Source organism: Azolla caroliniana, unplaced genomic scaffold (genome assembly GCF_043228905.1).
Source record: "Azolla caroliniana isolate FFs.n. ecotype wild unplaced genomic scaffold, voAzoCaro1.0.p SCAF_9, whole genome shotgun sequence".
In the NCBI taxonomy this organism is placed as follows: domain Eukaryota; kingdom Viridiplantae; phylum Streptophyta; class Polypodiopsida; order Salviniales; family Salviniaceae; genus Azolla; species Azolla caroliniana.
Genome location: NW_028230444.1, coordinates 1,698,918 through 1,714,239, shown reverse-complemented (window position 1 = coordinate 1,714,239; position 15,322 = coordinate 1,698,918). Strand labels below are relative to the sequence as shown.

The window sequence follows — 15,322 nt, the reverse complement described above, 5'->3', positions numbered from 1 at the left end:
ACAATGACCATTGAGATTGGGATGTATTCTACAATGTAATTCTCATGTTCATAATATTAACAAACATTGTTTTATATGCTTATTGTATGACAACCAAATATTAAAACACCTTTTACATCCATTGCATTATCCTACACAAATGTTGTTATATCTATCATTGACCAATTGGGATGTATTCTAATACCACTAAAACTTATTTTTGCCAAACAAACAACATGATGGAACACTATAACCACCTTGTTATATACAATACTAATAATCTAAATTCTCAAAAGGCATAAGTAATATCTCAATAACATACTAATATCAAACAAACAATATAATTGAAAACTATGACAAGCTTGTTATATACAACAACAGTATTCTGGTTTTCTTCTTATTAACATTAACTTATCAAGGGAAGTTCAAACGAGAGTCTCCCTTCACCAAAATTAGGGTCAGGGCGTTTGAGGTAGGAGGAGCACACGGTATTCTTTAGTAAAAGGCGAAAGAATAGTGCGCTTTCTGCTCGACCCATGCCATCCCAATGATCTAAATTCTACCTTTGTATTCATCTTTATAGCCCACTCTCTCTTGCAATAGTATATGGGATATACAAGTATTCACTCACTCATCATTCAACTCAACTCTTTTTTCATCCATCATCATGCCATACTACACTTCCAATCCTTATCCTCAATGGGTATTGTTGGCCAATGGACAATATCAACACTTAACCAACTTCGTGTGTTAAATTGACAATATTATGGAGGCATCATTGTCTTTAATACTATTTCATCATGCCATACTACACTTCCAATCCTTATCCTCAATGGGTATTGTTGGCCAATGGACAATATCAACACTTAACCAACTTCGTGTGTTAAATTGACAATATTATGGAGGCATCATTGTCTTTAATACTATTTCATCATGCCATACTACACTTCCAATCCTTATCCTCAATGGGTATTGTTGGCCAATGGACAATATCAACACTTAACCAACTTCGTGTGTTAAATTGACAATATTATGGAGGCATCATTGTCTTCAATACTATTTCATCATGCTCTCTATCGAGTTGCCCATTCGTGCATTGTTAACTTCATTATTCTCTGTGAAATCAAGAGGTGGAGTTTTAGACGTCATCTACTTGAATATATGGGAACCAGCACACGTTATTAACCAACTCTAATGGCTCCACAAGCTTTAATGGTATGCCTTTAACGAGGACATTGGAAAATAGAACATTATAGCATCATGCTTGTGCGTATGTCTAGCCACCTGCTTTTATGTGTGTGAATGGACCACAAACCAGTTGTTTATGTTTCTTGTTTTAGAGTGTGAACAAATCACCTAATATATGAATGCATACTCACATTTTGCAAGTCAGACGAGGGGCAAAACAGGAATAGAAAAATCAATAGCTATGCAAAGAATCCCTGAGAGCGGAATTGAAAACTCCTTGCTTCCTCCATGATTGCCTTAGGCATCATTGAATCAACCACTTGTTGTGTGCAATCAGTTTTTGGCAATATTTTACTTTGTTGGGTTCAGTGTTTAGAGTTAGATTTACTCATGCTTCGTGTACCACTCTAGTTTATCTAGAGTGAGACATTCTTGCACCTTTTATTTATTAATAGTGCATAGTTTACTTGACTTGGTTCCATGGTTTTTTATCCATCTTAGAGGGTTCTCCACATCTTCTAAATAATTTATCGCATTTACTTTTTGCTTCCTGATCTAGTATAATGCTCATGCAAACTCTAACAAGGTCAATGTGCAATTCTGATTCTAAATAGGTGAGAACAATTTGATGATCCATTTCAAGCCCCTCAACTACATAATACTACTCTACACCTTCCTCATTAAGATAGTCGTCGTTCATGAATGAGAAAGCTTAAATGAGGTCATGAAAGCTCATAAACGGGCCGTTAGGTTTGGTCTCAACATCCAAAATGACACTCTTAGATGCATCACATTGAACATTATACTACTCAAACAAGCCATGGATTGTTACCACATATGTTGATAGGTGTACCAAGTAACAACTCCAAGGATTGTTTCGAGTTCCGCCTACTATCAAAAAGATACCTACAAACCTTGGTCACTTGCACATATGTGAACCTTATAAACTCTACATATCCAACATCGAAAACTCACTCCCTCTCTATGGAAATTGATTCTAACAATACATCATTCATCTTATTGCAGTTCGTCGGCCTAAATATCATACTAGAGCTCTTAGCTACCAACAAGCGAAACCTCAAGAAAGCTCAATTACCTCACAAATTTGAGATGAAACCTTTAGGCTACAATCTTCACTAATTTGTCGAAACAACATCGGCAACATCCCGAGGACCCTTTGTTTATATCAACCAAATATTTTAGCATCAGTTAAACTTCTGGAACCTTCCACTAATGTGTGCTATCCGCAACAAAGTTTTCAATCTGGGACAAGCTCCATTAACCAAGTGAATCGATACAAGTAAGCACAATATATAGACAGAAGACAAATAAACGATATACATATAGACGAGTTATACGATCGATCCCAAACTTTACTAATGTTTCAAAATCAATCACACGAATTCGACCACCAGTAATCCAGATAATTAGATAAGCCTCGCAAAATAAAACACGAAAGTAAAGAAAACCTGAAACTCTCCTCTATTTGGAATAACAACAGTTTATAAGAGGGAAGCTCAGTAATAGAGCCTTCCCTATCAAAAATTAGGGTTAGGGCGTTTGAGGTTGGAGGAGCACACGGTATTCTTTAGTAAAAGGCGAAAGAATAGTTCGCTATGTGCTCAACCCACGCCATCCCGATGAAAGAAAATAGCTTTGAAAATTCTTATTTATAGGCCAATCTCAGTTGTCCTTTGTATGTGGGATATGGAAGTAGCAGCTATCTACATTTCGTATCGATCCACCCATTTTTTGTATATCACAAGATGTGGATAGAGACATCAGATAGAGTGGTTTAAACTTTAAAACATGGTGCAGAACGACTCACAATATATCACGTCCAAAGAAGAAATTTCTCCTCGTGGTTATTCTACCTATAAAATTACAAGTAAATATGATTTTATTTTCATGTCATTTAAGCATGAACAAGATTTTCTAAGGTTTCTTGTATGTTGACCTTGAATCCACTCTTCTTGTACGTTAACCTTGAAGCCACTCTTCTTCCCTGCAGGCAAGATTCGATCCTCTCGCTATCTAATGGTGCATACTCAACATTATCAAAAAAGCCATTCTCCGTGCCTTGCCTGCTTCAACAACATTGAGTTTGATTGCATTTCAATATGGAATAGTTACTAATGAGGTCTTTTCTTGTGTTATGCCATGCCTTTGTTTGTGGAGCCACATTCTTGCACCCCAATTTTTCGCCCACATATTTCATGATCCATTACAATGAGTGATGGGTAGACCACGTGCATTTGAAGGTCTTAAGTGAGAAATACTAAACAACTCAAGCATGAATAATGTGACATTCATAAGCCCACAAATGAAACGGTCTAATGAGAGTGTCAAGAAGATGTTGATGGATATGTTTTATGTTTAAAATTATGTATGTCACCTCTAATCATTCTTCTATATCTCTCTCTATATATAATATTGCTTCACCTAAGCCTCGTCCCATCTCCACATTTAGTTCCAAAACTTTCACATATGGTACTCTTTCCATGTTATTGTCCACATTCACACATCCAGTGCCCACAAACAAGTCTCACGTCACATTCTCATCCAATTTCACACATCAAGCGCTCAAGCCGTTAACAACGCGTTTTCTTTCTACACTCTCGTCCAATTTCATGTGCCAAGCATCGCGCCCACAACCTTCACATTCAATCCTCATCCAATACTTTCGTCCAATTTCACAGCAGAGCCAACCCACAACTTTAATTCATACTAGTTCTTCTCTCTCTTGTATCAGCCAGAGATTCTAGTATATTCTTATCTAAATGGCTACATAATACTTTCTTCAATGTTAGTCAGATTCTCGAAGATTCTTATATAAATGGTGAGATAATAATTTCTTCAATGTTACTCTTTAATTTCTCCTTGAGAATTTGTTCTAACAAATTTCTTGAAGATTTCTATAAGTATGACCCAAATCCACTTCAGCTTCTGAGTTTTGTACCCTTCAATTTAACAACATGGCACTACTTTTCACATATTTCTACTCTCATTTTCCTCTTAGCAAAGATACGCATGTGTTACATATCTGTCCTTGAGCATTTCCTCCTCCCAACTTCTTCTCGTCATCATGACAAATCTGTGAAAACTAAATGCACAAAATTCAAATCAAGCATCAACCAAAAAAAACCTAAGAAATATGCGGTCATCCCCCTCCATGGATTGGATCTGCATGATCTAAATATGTAATTGGTACGCATAATTGGACAAATTTGAAACCAATGACCAGCTAAAATCTAAGACATCTTTGCTAATCCCCCTCCATGGATTGGATCTGCATGATCTATATATGTAATTGGTAGGCATAATTCGACAAATTTGAAACCAAAGAGCAGCTAAGATCTAAGACATCACTGCAAATCCCCCGCCATGGATTGGATCTGCATGATCTGTAAATGCAATATGTACTGGCAGGCATAATTTAGGAATACAGAAATCCAATACTATCAATGGGGCTAGGGAAGCGGTGCATAACAAAAACAATTCCAGCCGTTTCAATTACACCCAACTCATCAATAAGTACAACACGACCAACAAACCTTTGAAGTTTTTCAAATTAAGAAAAATTGTAATAGGGAAGCTCAGTAGTAGAGCCTCCCTTCCCAAAAATTAGGGTTAGGGCGTTTGAGGTAGGAGGAGCACACGGTATTCTTTAGTAAAAGGCGAAAGAATAGTTCGCTCTGTGCTCAACCCACGCCATCCCAATGGATTGGAAGACTGTGTCCAAATCGGTTTATATAGAGCACGGGAAGTTTCCTTTTGTATGTGGGATATGAACAAACATGAGCTCTCTCTCTCTCTCCCACGGTCTATGGGCAACAGTACAGTTTGTTGCCTATTTCTTCATCACACCACCAATGAATGCCATGTCCTGCATGACTCATGTCACTTCCTCTGTGTCCCTAGGGTTCTTTAGAATTGCCTTTTCGTTGCGTATATTATATGATACGATACACATTTGCATTAGCCAATCTTTTGTTTGTTTATGTAGATGCACGATTGAAATGGTGGGGCTCTTCTTCCTCTTGCACCATGATTGAGTGTGGGGGATGATGATGTGAGTGAGGGAGAGAGAAGCTACAATGTGTTACTAAACATGCAATTGAAACTCTTAACCTTATGCTCATTCAAATGCAAAAAGAACACATAGACGATAGTTTTGTGTTTGTATTGTAATATGTACCTAACAATGTGCTATAAGGACACCGAGAAATTAACTAATTGCATTGTCTAGAGTGTGTAAGTCTCACTTTTACTTTTAAATATACCCTCCTTTAAGAGGAGAGAGACAAACCTCTAGTTGAACAAAGTTGTCCACATGCGTTTGACAAGATATCCCTATACTCATCAATTTGAGATATTTGCAATTATTGTTACTTCGTCCGGAAGAGATATTTGCTAGTTACAAATCCACAAAGTTGTTGTGGTTCCTTTTAACAATTACCCAAGCTAGGTTTTTCCCCCTTGTGAATATGCAACTATATGTTGTTAAGTACACCTCTTGGTCAAAATCTAGTTTTGCTACATTACCATTTTTAGATCCCATGACAAAACATCCAAAAAAATTACCCAATGTTCTCGTGCTCTTCTCACAAAGTAGTCTCATTGTTTTGACCTTTGATCAAAAAAGTATCTCTGTGACATGCATTATTACATCCCAACGTACAACGTTCTTAATGTATTTGAACAATTGAAGAAGTTTTAATCGTATTCATACATGAATTCATTATTCGAGATTTGTTACTTCCAAACCTTTAACCTATCATGGTGTGCAACTTCATTTACACTTGCATATAACTTATAATTGTTAAGTACGTGTGTATTTCTAAATCAAACACATTCTAAGAAAATATCTACATGCAAGACATTTTCAACTCAAATTGTGAGCGTTTGCTTATTTTCAATCAAGTTTGGATCTACAACATACATTTAACACCCAAGTCATACCTATGTATGCAGAACTCCTTAATCACATCCACCATTTTTGGAAATGCCCAAAATATTACATTTCTTCTATAACAAATTTGATACATTGGCCATGGCATGGATATAAGTTATAACTATTTAGCCTTTCGTCTATGTTCGTTAAACACGCTAACAATCTTTCCTTCCTTAAGCGCGTTTTGCTTCTTGTGAATCAAGTTTGGATCTACCACATCTATGTGTACCAAGAACTCCTTAAATCACATCCACCACTTTCGGACATGACCAAAACATTACATTTATTCTATAACAAATTTGATATATTGGGCATGGCATGGCATATATTTGCTCTATATTCGTTAATATTACCAACAATCTTTCGTCCATAAAGGATAGCAATCTCCAATAATTAGGCTAGGGGTTCAAGGTAGCACTCCTTTCAACTTCGGAGGGTAACCAACTCTGTTCGCATACAAAGTTATTATGCTAAAGTCAATTTAGCTTTTATTTCTAGGAGCATTTGTAATGGGGAAGCTCAGTAGTAGAGCCTCCCCTCCCAAAAATTAGGGTTAGGGCGTTTGAGGTAGGAGGAGCACACGGTATTCTTTAGTAAAAGGCGAAAGAATAGTTCGCTCTGTGCTCAACCCACGCCATCCCGATGAAGAGACCTAATGCTGAAAGCTCATATTTATAGCCAAACATATTGGGGCCCCTTGCATGTGGGATAATTATATATGCTTACAATGATATTTGCTCATGTATCAACAACTGTCCGTTTCTCAACTCTTCCTTCCCCTGTGGAAACCAATGTTGGGTGGAGACCCGAAAATACTCACACCTGCACACACTCTTCTTGCAATTTTAATTTGATTTGATCCTCTCATGGATGCACTATTTCATCGTGCTCTCGGTGAACCTCTCTTTTTCACGTGTCGTTAATGTTGACTTTACAGATTTTGCAAGCAATGCTTCGGAAATGAAATTTGAAATATAAAGTAAACGATGTAATGCGTATATGAAGTAAGTGATGTTAACATGTAACTTAGCCTCGTGATTTCATTGTCTCACATGTTACGTGTTACATTTAGATATGAGTTTTCACATCTCGAGAAACAAGTATGATTAAATCACTCCAAATTATGAGATTACACTAGGTGTCGCATTTTTTTGGATGCTTTCAAAAAATGAAATGTAAAAGTTATCTTATAAAAGTATCAATAGTTCACACGACAAGGGTTTAGGTCTTGCAACTAGAAAGTTGTGACCTCGAACCTTGCTTCATCCAGCTACCTTTTGTGTTTGCATGCTAATTGTATATCGTACCAATTTGTATAATACCAATAATAGTCGTCATACCATCCCTGTCCAATTTCTTAACTATATGGAACAATAAAGGATCTCATTGTGTAGGGTCCCAATAGAGAGATATGGATCATCGGATGAAACAAAATGACAATGGAGGTTGCAAATGTAAAGTAGCATCAACATCTCCATTAATGGATTGATAAGCCTCACAACTTAATTCTCACAGTTGTTATTACAAGGATGATTTGCTAACAATCAAACCTAGTTGTTCCCAAATACAAAAGTTGATGCATCTTGGCAATGTTGGTCAACACGAAGTTTGATAGTATATTAATGGAAAAGGAAAATGAATGTGTGTGTGTGTGCGTGTGTGTGTGAGAGAGAGAGAGAGTGAGAGAGAGAGAGAGAGAGAGAGAACCACAATATTACATCAAAGACTAACATTCAACCAAAATGCTCAAATGGTCACCGATGCTTGATTGGAGATCTCAAGGGAACACGCCAATGAGTCACTCATGGAAAAAGAGAAGGCCGCTCATACGAGACCAATGTAAAATCACCATATTTGCACATTACTTACAACTATGCTTTTCGATTGCTACCAAAAGACTGAAAATTTTGAAATAAACTACGATAGTCTCAAAGTTTAGGTTGTTTCAAGTTACGTGTCTTAGGTGGCAACTTTGGGTAAAGATTGTTAAATAAGTTGTAGAAATGTGCACTTTAGAATTAAATTATCGATAATTCAAACCTTCTGAATAATAGAACAAATTATCATTTGTGCAATGTGAATATTTCTCCTTTTAGCCAATTTAGTCGTGGTAATGGTGCGCGAGGAAGGGGCCGACTTTTCATCCCCACCCCTCTACGAGTTCATAATCCCTAAGTGGGAAATAAAAGTTCATGTCACTTGACATTGCACATAATAGAATTTCAAGTGCCACAAAGTTTATGCTTTGTCAAGCTTGTAAATATTGGGTTATTTCGTCCCTAACTAGATGAAGTGGAACTACAAAACAAATGGTAATTCGACCACCTAATACATATTCATCATGTGTAACGCCGATGAGATCCATGTGTACTACAATGATGAATTGCAAGAGCTTAATTAACCTGAGCTTTTGCCTTGGCCCCTCTTATGTAAGTTCATTGATTTGCAAACTTTGGAATTTCATCATGATAATTACAATGACCTCATAAAAGAGGGCATAAGCTCAAGTCGATTAATCTTCTTCTTCTATCACTCTTCTTTGATTTGATGCACAAAGTGGCATGTTCTGACATGCTTGTTTTTGGTTGGATGATTGGGCAATTTGGGGCACAAAAGTTGATATTGCAATAGTTGCTAGAGTCCACACGAGCTTTGTGTGATGATCCTTTAAGGGGCATGTACAAAGCTTTTGTTGTTTGTTTGATTCGGGCAAATTGAGGCGTTCCTCTAATACAAGTTTTGTGTCCCATGATGAGGTGTCATCATACAACATTGGTCACGAAGTGGTGATACTTGTAGGAATCGGGAATGGTTTGGTTTTGGCTTAATGGTTAAGCCTTAACCGGTTTGGGGGGTTTCCAAACTTGAACCGAACATATTCCTAAATCGGTCAAGGCTAACCCGTTTTCCAACCCGATTTAGCTTAAACCAATTTACGAACCAGTTTAGCCAAGTTGATTAAGCCATAATTGGTTTGGTTTGGCTTGGTCCCATCCCAAAACGAGCTCAAACCGGTTAAGGAAGCTGAAGCCTAAACCGAACCGAACCACCGAACCGTTTACATAAAACGTGTCAAAATACTCAATGAATATGACAAGCCTATACAAAGTAAATATATTTACAAACTTCTTAGGGACCACGAGGTCGTGAGCTCGAAACCTCTTTTCCGCATCTAATCACGCCTAGGTAAGCTATGGCAGGGCTTCTGGCCAAGCTCTGGTCATTAGTTCGCTCAAAGGAGATCGTGGGTCGAGATAAAACAGGAAATGTATTCTATCGCCAATCAATCAGATCTGACGGTTTAGGTAAATTGTATTGTCTACGCACAGTCAAATTCATTACGGAGTTTCTCTGTTCTTCGCTATGCAAATCTAGGTTGGTTGTGTGACAATGAAGTTTTTCTTGTTTCAGTTAAAGAGAGAAGATGGGTGGAGTATAAGAGCAACCCTGATCCAAATAATCTTCCAGGTTATATTTGGTTTCTATTTTCATCTCATTCTATGAGAGAACACATCACAAAAAAAAAGACAATTAATATGAAGTAAAATAGTATGTGTATTTGGAGCCTAATGTCACTTAAATTAGTATACACAAAACAGGAAGTTTGAATTTAAAAAAATGGACAGTATAGCTTCTCAACATTGAAAAAAAATAGAGAGAGCAAAATTTGGCTGGTCATGATGGCTCATGCATATCCAAGTTAAAAACTAAGATAAAAGACATTGAGGTGCTTTTATGAGAATAGACCTGCTAAGAAACACAAAATTAGACTATAGAACGGAAATATAAAATAGAACCTTTTTATTCCAGACCCGAAAAAAGTAGAGAATTTGGTTGGTCAATATTCTTAAAATCCTTAATTCGCCTTAAAACCCAAGTTTTTGGCAATTTAACTGCAGAGATAAATGACCTACTAAATTTATTGGAATATAGATATGTAAATTGAGGATAAAAAACAAACAAATAAACAAAACAGAAGTATTTAGTTTAATGCAAAAGAAAAGAAAAGAAGTCTGGTTAATTCTATTAAAGTCCTTAATACGCATGAACATTCAAGTGTTCTAGAAACTCAGTACTTTGGGAGAGAATTAAATCTCCTAAGAATGCATTAAATCATGGAAATATGTGTGAGAGTAGCTTTATTTTAACATTTTTAAAAAACGTATGAATGAAAGAATCATTCTTACTGGATTTTACAGTTGAGTGGTATAGTTGGTTGACAGGAAGGAGAAAGGAAGTTCCCACTCCAGAGGTTAGTTAGAAGTGCTGCTGTTTCTATGTTATTTTCCTTTCTTGTTGTACATGTATAGCGTTTTTGATACCCTTATTTATATATATATGGTTACATTTTCACGAAACTTTTTGGTTGGATAAGTACTGATATATTTCCTCCCACTTTTCAGGAGATTGTTGCATTGGAAGCCCACCGCAAGTTCGTCAAAATGAATGTCGCAAGTATTCACCATCTTTTTGCACTTTTAATTTTCAGGTCAGAAAAAGATGACATATGTATATGTATGTATGTTTGTGTTAGTTGGTTACCAAATTACAATTGCAATGGATATAGTAGATCTTTTAATTTCATGAGGGAAAAGCTTCATGGGGGCTCATCCATTGCAATACTGTCTCGGCACTTGCATGCTCAACTAAAACTTTAAGGATTTTGACTTGAAATAAAAGTTAATAAAGTCAAATGAAGGATACTTTTTTGTCCTTTCTACAAAATAAACCATGCATGATCATCGTTAGCATTGGTTGATTTTTAAATGCTCTTTTGTTTTATAGATTATTTGCATTCAGAAGGTGGTATTTTTAGATTGAATAGAATAGTATTATGTGTCCAATTCATTGAAAATTTGCAAATAAAGGGAAGTTAAATCTGTGCTGGAACCCCATTCTATCACAGAATGAAGTGCATTAGTGTATTTGCTTCTAGTATAATGTTTTTCTTTCATCAGTGTAGTAATTCAATTTTGTGTTATTTATTTATCTAATTTCATTTTCTATTGGGATTCATAAAGAAAGAAGGATTTCTCACAAATCTAGCTTTTTGAAATTTAAAGTGGTTCAAAAAGAAGAAGTGAAAAGGAGATTCAGATCAAGGAGTCTTCAACAAGATGCTCTTAATGGTTGGTGAAGGTCATTGTGTTATTAAATACTTCTGGAAATATATGTTATTTGCTTGTGTAAAACATTGTTTGAAAAAGGTTTAACAAGAAGGATACAAAATACACAAATCTATAGACGGAACTACTCTTTGAAGAAAATATTTATTCTTTTGATGACTTGTATTAAGAGTAGAAAATTTGTTGTTTTCTGAGAAGAATTCAGATGCTCTATGTTTTTATAGATGAACTGAGGCCACCAGATATGAATAGTTTTATCAAACAGGTTGCCGCATTGGAAGGTGACAAATTTGATGGAGGTATTATCGGAATCTCCCTCTCAACTTAATAATAGCTAGCCATAAACATAATTCTATGGACAAACTAAGTTAGAATGAGTTTATGTCAGGGGAAGGAAATTTTATTGTTGATGGAATAACTGGTGCACCTGCATTCATCGAGCAAACCGACAGGTCAAATAATTGTCTTTTCATTACAATCTTTTTTTTTCCAACTACTTTACATATTTTCTCATTAGTACCAATCAAAGTAAGTAGATTTTCGTATTTAGAATGTGGATTAAAGATTGGTATAGAAATATGTCCAAAACCTAGACAGTTGTAACTTAGTTTAAGTTTTCCGGTGGAGACAAGGTCATATGCTCAACCCCTACATTCCACAGTGCATACAGTGAGATTTGAACATTGGTGCATATGTTAGTTAGTTGGCTCACCAATATAGTATAGCCCTAAGATGAAAAAAAGAAGCCTAAACATTGTTGTTTCTCTTTTGATGCAAAAATTGCAAGGATATTCTTAATTCTCATATGCATCATGGTTTCCATGGTGTACTCTTTATTGAATCATTTTCTTCGCTTGGTAACAGTTTGAACACAAAACATACGTCTGATGAAAGCACCATCCAACCACAGGACGAGGACATGTATGTAGTGAGGCATTTTTTTACTTTATTATTAATATGCTTTTTTTCTCAGTTTTAACTTTTACTTTTGGATATAACTGAATTTGCACCATGTAAACTCGCATGGGCGTTGCAATTTGATTACAGGGTTACAAAGAGTAAAGGAAAAGCAAATGTTTATGAGAAGTGGATACCTCCAAAGTAGCTGTTTGAGTATTTGTTTTTCAACTGATATTAACCATGATTTTGGAAATTCATGCTTTTTGACATTATTTCATTGGAGAATAAACTCCTGATTATTGTGCCAAGAAAAATGCTTCATATTACAAATGTAATAGTCGCCATTTTACACTGTTTTTTCTTTTCTATTAAATTACTATAATTTCTTCTCAATTACAAGGACTTAGGTTAAGGGTTTAAGAGTAATAACGGTAGGCATGCGTAAGTGATGTCATGTACAAAACATATGTACAGAAACTCAGAAATTTAGCTATTTCAATACTTTTGCACATGTAGATGTCCATGCTCTAAAGGACTTCTGACATACTGAAAAGAGCAGCCAAGATCCATATTTTTGGGTAGTTTACAACATGGGATATAGAGTTTAGAAAGAAGTCCTAAACTTTTACCATTGCATAAAAAGCTTTGTATCTCGAATCAATATTTGCAATGCTCCTTTTGTGTGCCAACTATTTGTTTTTTTGTAGATCAATATCAGGTTTGCACCTAATGATGTCAATCTACCAATGATTCGATGACATTTTGAGTTGATTTGACAAGGCTGTTTATGAAGATGTGAATTGACTCGATAACACCTTCATATGATTGGTCATAACAAAAGAATGAAATAGAGAACCATGGGAAGAAATGTGGTTTGGTACCAACAGAACTAACGGGGGGGCACAACCAGGAAGTGCTTTGATGTTGACATAAACTAGCCATATCATCATCACCCCACCAATGATTAACCTTCCAAGACCTATCCAATGACTAAAACCCATTTTTGCATTATGCATTTTGAGGCAACTTTCCCCGATGACTATGCTAATAGGCTTGTCCTAATTCATAATTGCATGCTTGAGCATAACATAGAGCTTTTAAAGCACCATGGATTATCCGAAGTCTCAATTGTAAACCATATAAGCCCATTTTTGCATTACGCATTTTGAGGTAACTTGTCCTCATTCTTAATTGCATGCTTGAGCATAATGTGGAGCTTTTAAAGCACCATGGATTATCCCAAGTCCCAATGTAAAAACCATCATGGCTCAAGCACCTCTTTATCAATGCTCCCTCAAGTGGGTCTAGATGAGCTTTCTCAGATTATCAAGAAGAGAGAAGAATATTACATGACAATAGCCACCCGTATACCTCAAAAATAAACAAAATTCTTCGAACTAGACAATATGGGACATGCTTTCTCACTTTACATAGTGTATTTGTTCCAATATCAATTCTTCGACTTGGATCCGTCTCTTACCTTCGCTAGGGGGGTGGTCAGGTGGATTGTTGTCCTTTCTTCGTTATTTCCCTCTTTAATTTTGCTTAACGTTATTTAAGACATTAACAACATGCCGCAAAGAGCTCACTTGAAGGCTCCAAAATAAGTGTGGTCCGTCAAGTCCAAACTATCATTACTAAGTCATAGGCCCATAACTGTAGTCAAAAATTAGGCCACTAACATCCAATTGTCCCATGGAATAGGTTCTCCTTTGAAAGGTACTTAAGAATAGTAAGCATTTTCATACTTAACAATGTAAACCCATATGTAAGCCTTGTTACAGTAGACAATTATAAAATCTCACCAAGTAAATCTCTTACAACACAAGTAAGATTGGGTTTATACAAACTACTTAGCATGAAAGAATCATTTAATAATCGACACAAAAATGGTTGGACACATTTGCGAAGCTAATGGTCAAGTTTCCTCGTGACTAAGATGCTACAACAATAACAAAAAGACAAAAATAAACGCGATTTGCAACACTATTGCAGTATCAAAGAAAGTAACTATAAGGAAAGCATATTGGGAAAGTTATGCATCATATAAGTTAGATGTACATTGGTTACAAATTGAAATATAATGGAAAGTAAAAGGATTGTGGGACATGTGATATGTTGCCATCTATGACATTGCACATTTACATTTCAGTAACAAACTTAGAACTTCATCATCTTGTATTCACTCCATTCCCCTCATTGTTGTGTGTGTCTTTCATTGTGATTTATCTTGTTTTGATACCAATTTATATCACAAGTGGAAAACCTCATATTATTTAATTCAAATTCCTTTTTTGTCCACTCTCCAAACAAGGCATGGCATGCATTAGACAATGTGGGTAGCCTTTAATTTGTGAATATATCAAATTAAAAGAGGATGCCAAAAAGAGAAATTAGTGTTAATCAACTAATTTATGAGTTTTCTACTACAAGCCCTATGCCTTGTAAGAACACCATGTGTTTATAATAAAATTTTAAATCAACTACAATTAACAAACACATATATTCCCCTCCTCCCCCCCCCCCTTGAAGCATAGGGTTTAGATCAACTTAGGGCTTTCAAAATAGTAGACGAATATTAGGTAGGCCATGTTAACATACAAAATACATTTGTAACATATGTCTTTTGCCTTTGAATGAGCCTAGGTTTGATATCCTATAAGTTCCTAGATGTCATTTTCCACTCTTAGGTTGTGATCCATACTAAATGGATTTCTAAAGTCATATAATTTGGAACCAAAATGTAGATTACATCAACATATACATTTGTGTGATTAGTGCAACGGGTTACCCATTGCTCAAGACTTGTATCCACAACCTTAACGTAGATTATTTTTTATGTAATAAGTAAAAACCTATAAACGACAATTTTGTCGAATAGAGCTCAAAGTGGAGTGTCTCAATTACATGGTCTACAATGGCAATGCTTCGACATTTTGCTTTTGTGCATGTGTCTTCACAACTTTTGTAGTTCTTATGATTTTATAATACCAAGGCGTATCTTTTTGAAAAAAAATAAAAAATGTTCATGTTTGACATAGTCTTGACGAAACAACTACTCATCAAAATGTCAAATGTTTCACATTCCAAGTGGTAGATTTAGAAGATTTCCGTATTCATAAAAAGAAGTGCTTCGACTATTCACATACGTGTTTCCATTGCATGTAAGGTTATA

General features: G+C 35.7%; 1 protein-coding gene, 3 non-coding genes and 1 pseudogene across 4 annotated transcripts; 1 reads left to right on the top strand and 4 right to left on the bottom strand.

Moving 5' to 3' along the window:
* Positions 1-406: 406 nt before the first annotated feature.
* On the bottom strand, positions 407-522 carry LOC147859787 (U5 spliceosomal RNA; annotated as a pseudogene).
* Positions 523-2,679: 2,157 nt separating this feature from the next.
* On the bottom strand, positions 2,680-2,803 carry LOC147859786 (U5 spliceosomal RNA). The gene has a single exon (XR_015530287.1). It is a non-coding gene; the product is annotated as a U5 spliceosomal RNA (small nuclear RNA).
* Positions 2,804-4,758: 1,955 nt separating this feature from the next.
* Positions 4,759-4,882, bottom strand: LOC147859785 (U5 spliceosomal RNA). Its single transcript, XR_015530286.1, has one exon. It is a non-coding gene; the product is annotated as a U5 spliceosomal RNA (small nuclear RNA).
* Positions 4,883-6,635: 1,753 nt separating this feature from the next.
* Positions 6,636-6,759, bottom strand: LOC147859784 (U5 spliceosomal RNA). The gene has a single exon (XR_015530285.1). It is a non-coding gene; the product is annotated as a U5 spliceosomal RNA (small nuclear RNA).
* Positions 6,760-9,243: 2,484 nt separating this feature from the next.
* On the top strand, positions 9,244-12,540 carry LOC147859783 (uncharacterized). Its single transcript, XM_087324164.1, has 9 exons — positions 9,244-9,426; positions 9,533-9,589; positions 10,321-10,373; positions 10,525-10,576; positions 11,185-11,250; positions 11,472-11,546; positions 11,636-11,699; positions 12,112-12,168; positions 12,295-12,540. The coding sequence occupies exons 1-9, from the start codon at positions 9,315-9,317 to the stop codon at positions 12,350-12,352; spliced, it is 594 nt and encodes a 197-aa protein (XP_087180290.1). The 5' UTR covers positions 9,244-9,314; the 3' UTR covers positions 12,353-12,540.
* The last annotated feature ends 2,782 nt before the right edge of the window (positions 12,541-15,322 follow it).

Bases quoted from the DNA above. Each gene is read 5' to 3' on its own strand.
- LOC147859783 (XM_087324164.1), top strand. From the start codon at position 9,315: ATGGCAGGGCTTCTGGCCAAGCTCTGGTCATTAGTTCGCTCAAAGGAG. The intron at 11,547-11,635 runs GTATTATCGGAA...AGTTTATGTCAG, and splicing joins AGGTGACAAATTTGATGGAG to GGGAAGGAAATTTTATTGTT. The intron at 12,169-12,294 runs GTATGTAGTGAG...ATTTGATTACAG, and splicing joins CAACCACAGGACGAGGACAT to GGTTACAAAGAGTAAAGGAA.